A 10,707-nucleotide genomic window follows, 5' to 3' on the forward strand; every position below is an offset into this window, starting at 1 on the left:
GCTGGCTGAAAGCAGGTTTCTGGGTTTGTTTAGCTTCTATAATTGCAACATTGTTGCTTAGACTGGAGCTCAGAGCTGGGCCCTGGCAGGCGGGGAACCTTGGCTTCCTCCATCACTGGAGCAAGCAAACCTCCTGCTCGCTTCAGCTGCGTGGCTGCCGGCCGCCATCTTGGTTGGGTTTATTTGCACATCCTGCTGATTAGCCAATGGGAAGTGTAGCGGAGCTATGGTTAATTACCATGTTTGTCTATTATTACGTAAGATATAAAAGCCTAAGCAACCATCGCTATGACACGCACTGACCACCATGGGGAAGATGCTCAATGCAGGAGTTGCCCCCTGGTGGTCAGTGTGCTCCCGCGATCCTCCTCCACCCTTTCCACAGGCCAGCCCTGATGGGCCCCAATCGGCATCCAGGCTGAGGGACACCACCCATGCACGAATTCGTGCTCCGGTCCTCTAGTCCTATATAATAAAAGCCTAACATGCTAAGCGTCTAGTCAGCCATTCATCCAATCAAAGCGTAATATGCTAATGATACGCTAAGACCACTCAACTGCTCGTTATGACATGCACTGACCACCGGGGGCAGTCAACTGGTCGACCAGTCGCTATGACGTGCACTGACCACTGAGGGGCAGACACTCTAACCAGTAGGTTAGCTTGCTGCTGGGGTCCGGCCAATCAGGACTGAGTGAGATGGGCCAAACACACCCTGGAGCCCTTCTACAGTCCCTCTCAAGCTGACCAACCTACCGCGTCCCTCCCCAGCCCTGATTGTGCACCGGTAGGGTCCCTCGGCCTGGCCTGCGCCTTCTCACAATCTGGGCTGAGGGACCTCCCTCCCCCCCGAGTGCACAAATTTCATGCACCAGGCCTCTAGTGTAGCAATAAAAAAGAAGGACCTCTTTGAGATAGCATGAAGGGAACTGGAGAATATTATGCTAAGTGAAATGAGCCAGTCAAAGAAAGACAAGTATCACATGATCTCACTCATATGTGGAATCTAATGCACAAAATAAACTGATGAACAAAACAGATCCAGAGACATAGAAGCATGGCCCAGATTGACAAATCTCAGAGGAAGTGGGGAGAGGGAGCAGGAAGAGTTTAACCAAAGAACTTACATGCATAATCCATGGACACAGACAATAGCGAGGTAAAGGCATGGCGGGTGGAGGTGAGGTGCAGGGAGGAGGTAGAAAAAGGGGGATATCTGTAATACTTTCAACAATAGAGATAAACTTAAAATGAAAAATACAACTGTAACTTCTTTTTTGGATATATATCTAAAAGAACTGAAAGACATATTTATAGACCCCTGTTCATAGCAGCATTATTCACAATAAACAAAAGATAGAAACCACCCAAATGAAATGAACCTTGAAGACATTAGCTAAGTGAGATAAGTCAGCTGCAAAAGAACAAATATTGATTCCACTCATATGAAGTATTTAAGGTACCATATGTTTCTGTGTATAAGATGCCCCCCACTTTTCCAACCCAAAAATAAGAAATCGCTATTTTAAACATTTTGCTGATTTTCCTCTTAAGGCCTTCTTTTTTGGCATCTTAAGAAGTTGTTCACCCTGTTTTCTCACTGTCTGATCATACGCTCAGTGGGAGGAGGTCCAAATTATCGGTCTGCAGCTCTATTTGCATGCTCTTTTGCATAGCTGGTTACATTCAGTGTGAATTTTGCAGAGTAAGACAATTGCTTAATATTTATCTTTTTATTTTTTTGACATCTTTATGGGCTCAGAATGCTCCGGTCCCTGTTGCATCTGTGCACTCTCCACCTCCACATCCAATTACAGAGTTAGCTGGCATCAGTAACAATAAGGCTTGTAATTGGAGGAAGCCTGTTTGAGATGGTATGGGCAGCTACACACCTGTCCGCACCCGCCCGACTCCCTCAACTGACTTCCGTGTAGAAGATGCTCCTCAATTTTCAGTCTAACGATTCTAGAAAAAAAAAGTGTGTTCTACATGGCAAAATACAGTAGTCAAATTCAAAGACAGAAAGTAGAATGGTAGATACCAGAGACTGGGGGGGTACAAAGGTTTGTTTCTATAAGATGATGAAGCTCTGTGGATAGGTGGTGTGTGAACAATGTGAACCTATATAATGCAAATATACTATACTCTTAAAATTGGTTAAAATGGTAAATTTTATATTTTATAATTTTTAAAAAGGAATAAAGAACAAAGAACATGACCTGTGTTTAAATATAAATAAACATTGTTTAAAACAAAAATAAAGTTTTATTGTGTTGAAAGATGTCAAAATACATACAGGGTTTTTAAAATATCAACTAAAAGGAATAAAATATATAATAGCATGTCAGTTGGGAATTAAAGTTGTTCTAGTTACTATGTCTGCATAATAAATAACTCCGTAACTTGATTGTGGAGAACAACCATTATTATGTTCATAGATACTATGGAACAGGAATTTGGCAGGACACAGTAAGAATGGCTTATCTCTGTCCCATAAAGTCTGGGGCCTGGAATCATCTGAAAGCTTGCTTACTCACATGACCGACATTTGGGACTGGTTGTAGGCTGAAGGACTATTTCTGTCTATGTATTTCTCTCTGTAAGTAGGCTAGTTTGGGCTTCCTCATAGCATGGTGTATGGGATCCAAAGGAGTAGAGGGGGAGGGGATGGTCATATCCTAAGAGAAAATTGAGAGAACCAAACAGAAGCCATATAGCCTTTTATGAGCTAACCTTGGGAAGTCACACAGTATTACATATGCCACATTCTGTAATAAATGATATGACATAATACGTAAAAACAACGTCCCTGAAGGGGTGGGGAAAAAAGATGCTGACCTAAGATCATATATATTACTTTACTCTGTCAGTTGAGATGGTCTTGAAGCAACAACATCCCAGGAATGACAGCACACCTAGCATTCAGATCTTGGTTCCTAGTACAATTCTCCAATAAAAGGAACCTTGGCTCCTTTGAGAAATCACTGATTCTAGCATAGGGGCAGGAAATATATAAGACTAGAGGCCCGATGCACCAAATTCAAGCAAGGGTAGGCCCTCACAGCTGCCCCAGCTGCCACCTCGGCCCTCGCAGCCACCCTTGCTTCATCCAGAGGTTGTCTGAATGGTCATTCTGCTATTCGGTCTAATTAGTATATTAGCTCTTTATAGGATGAGCTTGGAGAATATCGTAGTTCTAGAAGGTAAGAAAGTACACAAAAACAACAAAAACAAAAATGAGGCATATCAAAGAGGCATAGAAACCAAGGAAATAACTTCTAATAGCAAATGCTGGAACAAGTTGAGTCACAAAATTAATAAAATAGCATTAGATTACAAGCCAAAGTATAAAATAAGGTCCAACCTCAAAAACTAGAAAAAGAGCAAAATAAAAAGAGAAGGAAAAAAATAAGAGCAGAAATCAATGAAACTGAAAACATGAAAAGAATATGAAAAATTACCGAAAGAAGCTAATTCTTTGAAAAAGTGAATAAAGATGATAGACCTCTAGCAAAATTGACAAAGATAAAAAGACAAGACACAAATGACCAATATACAGGATTAAATAGTGTTTATCACAATAGATCCTGCAGCCATTAAGAGGACTATACGGAAATACTAGGCTTATAAATTGAAAAACTTAGAAGAAATGAAGTAATTCCTCAAAACCCACAATTATCAAAATTCTGTCAAGACTAAATAACCTAAATAGTCCTATAACTATTAAAGAATTGAATTTCTAATATAAAGGCTCTTGAAAAAGAAATCTCATAGGTCAGATGATATCATAGAAAATGTTACACCAAACATTCAAAGAATTAAAACTAAGTTTATTCAGTTCCTTCCAGAAATCAGAAGAGGGAATAATTTCCAACTTTTTAAATAATATGAACATTACCAACATACCAAAACTATACAAATATAGCATAAAAAAATAAAACCTCATATGAGTATCTCTCATTAACTTATGTGCAAAAACTTCTCAATAAAATTTTAGCAAATCACATCCAACAATGTATAAAAATTAGTAATATGTCATAATTTACATTTATAGGAAAGCACACTCAACAAAAGAATATATTTTTTCAAGTATAAATGAAACATCCATAGATATCCTAGATCAAAAAACAAATTTAAAATTACTGAAATCACGTAGTGTATGTTATTCTATAAAGGAATCAATATTAGAAATTAGTAAGAAAAAGAAAATAGGACAATCAATCCCTAAACACTTGGATTAACACACTCTTAAATAATCAATGGTTTAAAGAGAAAGACTCAAAGTATATGGATGTAAAAATACACAGAAATAAATAAAAGTGAACAGAAAACACATCAAAATCTGTGCCATGCAGCTATAGCAGTGCCTAGAGGGAAATTTATAACACTAAATGAATATACTTGTATTCACTAAGCCCAGTGTTTCCAAGGTTCTTCCACATCATGGCATGTGTCAGCAGCACTTCATTCCTTTTTATGGCTGAATAATAGTCCACTGAGCATATATGCCACATTATTTATCCATTCATCTGTTGATGGCCACCTGTTTCAATTTGGTATTGTGAATAATGCTACTATGAATACTGGGGTGGGTACAAGTATCTGTTTTGGATCCTTATTTTCAATTATTTTAAGTATAAACCTAAGAGTAGAAATGCTGGGTCACATAACAATTCTAGATGTAATTTTTTGAGATAAAAAACATACATATTAATTGTTGCTTTAAAAGAAAAATCTATTTGAAAATTACTAAAGCTATAGACAGTCCTCGGGTTACCTCAGACAACGTACGTCATTTCGTGGTTACGTCGCCATCTTCCATTTATTTATATATAAAAAAAAAAGTTCTGTCATTTTAACATATGTACATATGTACTTTATGTTTTTTATTATCTATTACCACAAGGTCAAGAATTGTTGTCTTTCTTTTAAATTTATTTTACTGTTTCACTTCATTACTGCTGTGTATGGGCTCATGTGAGTGATGTAGATGCTTATATAGGTGGGTTCTGACTTACGGTGAAAGACTTACAGTGAAAATCGCATTAAGTTGCGCCCTAGGAACAGATCTCCGATGTAACCCAGACCCACTGTATAGTCCCTATAATAATTCTTATTTAGTTAATGTCTCTTACCACATCCTAGTAAGCAATGGTCTTACCACTAAAAGAAATAAATAATCATATAAAACTTATTATTATTCATTTATTTTTAAAAAACAAACACTAAAATAAACTTGCGAGGGAATAAAAAACTTCATTTCACAATTCTGCCCAAACTGGCCATGACCTTGTCACTCAAGCCAACACATGCACCACCTGCAGCATTTCTAACTTTTTAAATCTATCTAATGTATTATAGAATCGTACACCTGAAACCTATGTAATTTTATTAACAAATGTCACCGCAATAAATTCAATAAAAGATAAAAATAAACAAGCAAATCTAGGCAAATAATACCCATGGGCATGCCACCAACCTGATACGCTGACAGCTTCACTTGGTTCTGTAGGGAACTGCAGAGAGGCTCCTTTCTTTCTTGAAGAAACTCGAACTGACTTTGAATGTGATATCTGGCAGTGAGCCTAAAAGGAATACAACATTAAATCTACACTATTAAGTTACCAATTCCGATGAAACACATTTGTTTTTAAATTGGAAAGAAAAAAAGTATTTAAAAATAATAAACCAGCTGGTAGAGCTGTATACTTAAAATTGATTCAACTTTCAAAAATTAATATATCACATTGGAAAGGTCTCTCAATTCTGAAAGAAATGGATCTGTGTTCATTCCTTGCAACCAAAAGGTTATATATGCTTATTTGTTTGTAATAAATATTATTTCTAGCATTACATGATTTTTATCTCTAATTAGTATTGTACTTTTAAATATTTTCTCTTTAATCATTAGTTTCAAAAACTCTATTTAAAGTATTCCATTTTGTAGAGTTAAATCAACCTGTCCTCTTAAGATAGATAATCAATAAAATATTAGTTTCCCCAGACAGCAATAGATGGCTTTGGTTTTCAGAAAACAACCAAATTTGCCAACCTAGATTAGAAACTTCAAAAGTTGCCCACTTTCCTGAAAACCTAATTTAAGTATTATTTTAGAAGTGAAAAATGATTGTGTTATAATTTGATAATTCAAATTCCCAAGCCTCCAATTTCAAATACAGGAAATGTCAAATCAAAATGTTCACAAATACTTCCAAATGTTATAGAAAATCAATGGGAATATAAGATTCCCTTTTAAAAATAAGACAAACAACTAAAATGTACCTAACTACATTGTGTATTGCTTCACTCATTAAAATATTAAACCTGGCCTGGCTGGCAAGGCTCAGTGGTTGAGGGTCAACCTACCAACCAGAAGGTCACAGCTCAACTCCCAGCCAGGACACATGCACGAGTTGTGGCTCGATCCCCAGGTGGGCCGTGCAGGAGGCAGCTAATCAATGATTCTCTATCATCAATATTTTTATTGATTTCAGAGAGGGAAAAAGAGATAGAGACATTAATGATGAGAGAGAATCACTAATTGGCTACCTCCTGCACGAATAGGGATCAAGCCCGCAACCCCGGCCTATGCCCTGATCAGGAATCGAACCGTGACCTCCTGGTTCATAGGTCGATGCTCAACCACTAAGCCAACACGGCCAGGCAATTAAAATATATATTTTTTAAATATATTAAACTTGTACCAGCTTTTCTTTTTGACTTACCTCTCTGCTTGGTGACTGTAGACAATTGTCTTTTATTTTAGGTGTTGAACAAAGCATTGAGTTTGTAGAATTAGTGCTAAAATCATTGGCAAGACCTAAAAAATAGTAAGAAATTTTTAGGAATGAAATACAGTATAAAATCTTCTGGTTACAATTAAAAGTCTTATATGATATAAAGAAGTCTGCTGACTCTTTAAACACAATTAGCTTAAATGAAGTACAGACATCAATTTCAATATTCAAATGTTCCTAGAAGGAATCAAGAGATAAAAAAGACAAGATGTTGAAGAAATATGTGCCAGATTTTTTGGGGCTTATAACAGAAAATATGTTTCCATAATCTGTGTTTATTTCTTTGATTGGCCTATTTTCTTATTCCAATACCTTCTGATGCTGACAAGTATTTAGAAAAGTTGTTGCCATAATTCACCATTTTTTTTAGAAACTGGTACAAATAACCAAACATTAATCCAAGCTCTCCAGTGACCCCAAGAATTCTGCACGTTTATTTCTATTACATGAAATACTTTCTTTTGTGTATAGTAATTATTTATGTATTTCCAGACTACAGGAATCGACTCTAAATTAAAGATAATGACAATTGTTTTCATTTTTGCCAGTATTATCCTCAGGATACCGGAAGATTCATGAAGAATTGCACATGTATTAAAACTTCCTGGGAAAATATTTTGCAATATTTACATGCTGAAACATATTTGTTGCATCTGACATTGACAAATATGACAAATGTTTATCTTCATCCATCCAGACCCTCAAAGTCCATTTGGAAATGAAGCCTTACTTTGTTCTTCAAAACAGTCTTGTAAGAGTACCAATATGTTCTGGCCTTGCCTCATATCAATGCCAGGTTCCCTAATATGAAGGAAAGAAGGAAAAATGTTAACATATACTTTCCAAAAGATATTTGTTATTTAAGTTGCCATCTACTTTGAAAATTCTCTAGCTCCTTATTATAAGTTGTTAATTTACTTCCTGGGGAAAATATCCTTTACTATCTGAGTACAAAACAAATACTTGACAATCCAAAAGTTCCTAGAAAAACATGTGAAGTAGTATGTCATTATCTACACTAATAATTATACTCCTTGATCAGAGAGCCATGTTTGAAGCTATTTTAGGTTACTGCTGTATCAAAACAAGAACATAAACTTTTTTGAACAAATACATTCAGTCCTGAAATGCTTTTTTAATAAGGACTCTACGGTCACAAGTACTAACAGCTCCAAGTAACATTGTCTTCTCTACAAGCTCTCAAATGCACTTTCGATTCAGTATCATTAGTCTTAATGGTAGTTTATGAATCAGTATAAATTTTTAATTAAAAGTTCACATAACAGTTGTAAGAAATAATGTAGAAGAGATCCCTTGTTCACTTTGTTTCCCCCAAATTTCAAAAACATTCTGTAAAAGTTTAGTTTACTATCACAACCAGGTTACTGGTATTGATACAATGCACCAATCTTAATCAGATTTCTCAAGTTCTACATGTACTCATTTGTGTGTATATAATTAGTTCTATTCAATTATTATATCTGTAGGTTCAGACATCACCACCACAGTCAAGGTACTGAACAGTTCCATCACCACAAATATCCTTCTACTGCCCTTTTACAACAATACCCACCTTTTCTTTTAGTCCCACTGAACTAGCTACATCTTTCTATTACAACTTAATCCATTCTATTGAATGCTTTCTTTTCCCATGGCTATCAGTCATAATTGAGACTGCTTCTTTCTGGTCCATCATTCATCAGGTGAATTTCATTTTTCAAAGCCACTAAGTCATTGCATTGCTTCCATTACTATGTGTCTGTTAATATGAAATAACTAAAATGACTATACTTTGTGGACATAGAAATCATTATTTTAGCTGGAGGTAATATTTTTTCCTCATTTAAAAATTCTATGTTCTGGGAAGAAAAGTCATCTTAAATTTTATATAAGTTGATTTATAATCACCTGGAAGGCTGGCAAAATCTTCTTCTGTAGCCATTTTTGAGATGATCCTAAAAATAAAGTATATCATCAATTTGGTTTCTTTGTTTAAATATATTCAAATACAACTTATCTTCAAAGTAATTTCACCCCCAATCTGAGCATGCCAGAAAATGTTATTCATTTATTCATCAAACAAGTACTTGTTAATTGCCTATAATAATGCTATAAAGAGGAATTCTTCTCTATTTGTTTCCAAACCTTTGCTTGTACTATTTCTTCACCTTCTGATTTACTCCATCCTCTTCCTCCTCTTCCTTCACAACCCCCGTAACTTTTCCATCATCAAAATCCTAAGTATTTGGGCATCCAATAATTAAAGTTGGTTGACTAACAATATCCACTTACCTCCTTTCCCTGCAGGTAGAGCCCTCTAAAATAATAATAAAGAACTAAAATGGCTTAAAACAACAATGAAAAATAGAATAGAAGACCATCTATGGACACACACATTTAATAACTTATGGAAAATAAATGAAGCATGGTAACTGAAGAAACAAAATGAAAATAGTATTAGCCTAAAGTAAGCTCAGAGAATACTGTCTTTAATAAGGAATGAAGCTGATATTTCTTTCAGTAAATGAATGGATAAATAAACGATGGATTATCCAGCACTAAAAAGCAATGAGCTATCAAGCCCTGAAAAGACATAAAGGAACCTTAAGTGCATATTACTAAGTGAAAGAAGCCAGTCTGAAAAGGCTACATCCTGTATGATTCCAAGTATATGCCATTCTGGAAAAAGCAGAATATGGAGACAATAAACAGATCAGTGGTCACGACAGACCAATGCACTAACTACGGCTCTGAGCACCCAATCACCTGGGTATTAGGCGTGGAGGATGAATAGCAAGCATAGAGAATTTATAGGGCAATGAAAATACTCTGAATGATACCATAATAATGGATACATGTCATTCATTAGACATTTGTCCAAACCCATAGAATGTACCATACCAAGAATGAACCCTAATGAAGACTATGGACACTGAGTGATAATGTGTCAATGTAGGTTCATCAATTGTAAAAAAATGTATCACTCTGGTGGGGGGTGTTGATAATGGAGGTGGCGATGCATGCGTGGGGGCAAGGGGTACACGGGAAATCTCTCTGTACCTTCCCCTCAAGTTTGCTGTCAACCTAAAAAATATTGTTTTTAAACGGTAAATTTTATTCCCCTTCTCTTCCCCCAATAACCTTTTTTTTATTGTATAATATATGTGTTCACGGTAAAAAGTACACATTACACCACACTGTCATACAGCTCTTTGTGGACACAATAACGTTATACACATGGGAGTCAGCCGATGCTGAAGATTTTCTTTTAAAAAAAAAGGGAAATAAAGTAAAAACACAAATCTAGGGTAGGGGGTGACATGGGTTGTGTAATATACGGTCAACATAAGCGAAGTCTGAAATACACAGTGACTACCGAGGTAGTTCAGAAACATGTCAACAAAAAAGCGAGGTTCCCTCGGGTCCCTCACAGCTTGCACTTTCCCCACAGCTGCCCCTCAGAAAGCGTCCTCGGTACCAGCTTCGCCATAAACAACCTGCTTCTTCAGATCAGCATGCCTGAGGCACAGGCGCGCTCTGAAGGCAGGTCTAGTTCCATAGGCAGAAAATTACTTAGAGGACGAGGAGCCGGCGTTAGGCTAAAAGGCAGAAATCCCACGATCCCTGCAGAGGAAGATGTCACCAGGGCCGCAATGACAAGAAACCTCGACAGACCAATGCACTAACTACGGCTCTGAGCACCCACTCCAGATCTCAAGCGTTCCGCGCGGCTTTCCCACCGACATCCCCAAGAAGTCACGGACTCGGCGCAAGAGCCGGAGGCGGCCGGGACCCGCACTCACCAGCCCCGATGCAGCCATGTTCAGGCCGGCTCCGCTCGCGCAGGGAGTGGAGGGCGAGAGCCCACTCGGGCCCGACTGGAGGAAGCCCGGCGCTGAAACAGGCCCGA

The 10,707-nt window shown here is 37.1% G+C and overlaps 1 protein-coding gene across 5 annotated transcripts in view; it reads right to left on the minus strand.

The window, feature by feature from the left end:
- The window catches only part of CENPC (centromere protein C), a 64,596-nt gene extending 53,895 nt beyond the window's left edge, over positions 1-10,701 (minus strand). For 4 of the 5 annotated variants that reach the window (XM_005868887.2, XM_014541805.1, XM_014541804.1 and 1 more), the window contains exons 1-5: positions 10,601-10,701; positions 8,706-8,752; positions 7,528-7,598; positions 6,726-6,820; positions 5,480-5,585 (exon numbers count right to left, since the gene is read on the minus strand). In XM_005868887.2, the coding sequence (XP_005868949.1) occupies positions 5,480-5,585; positions 6,726-6,820; positions 7,528-7,598; positions 8,706-8,752; positions 10,601-10,618 (337 nt within the window). In that variant the 5' untranslated portion in view covers positions 10,619-10,701. Of the gene's footprint in view, positions 1-5,479; positions 5,586-6,725; positions 6,821-7,527; positions 7,599-8,370; positions 8,557-8,705; positions 8,755-10,600 lie in introns of those variants that run through there. The other variant, XM_014541803.1, reaches the window with a different exon arrangement.
- Positions 10,702-10,707: the final 6 nt, after the last annotated feature.

The sequence above is a fragment of the Myotis brandtii genome, unplaced genomic scaffold (assembly GCF_000412655.1).
Source record: "Myotis brandtii unplaced genomic scaffold, ASM41265v1 scaffold28, whole genome shotgun sequence".
Taxonomy (NCBI): Eukaryota; Metazoa; Chordata; class Mammalia; order Chiroptera; family Vespertilionidae; genus Myotis; species Myotis brandtii.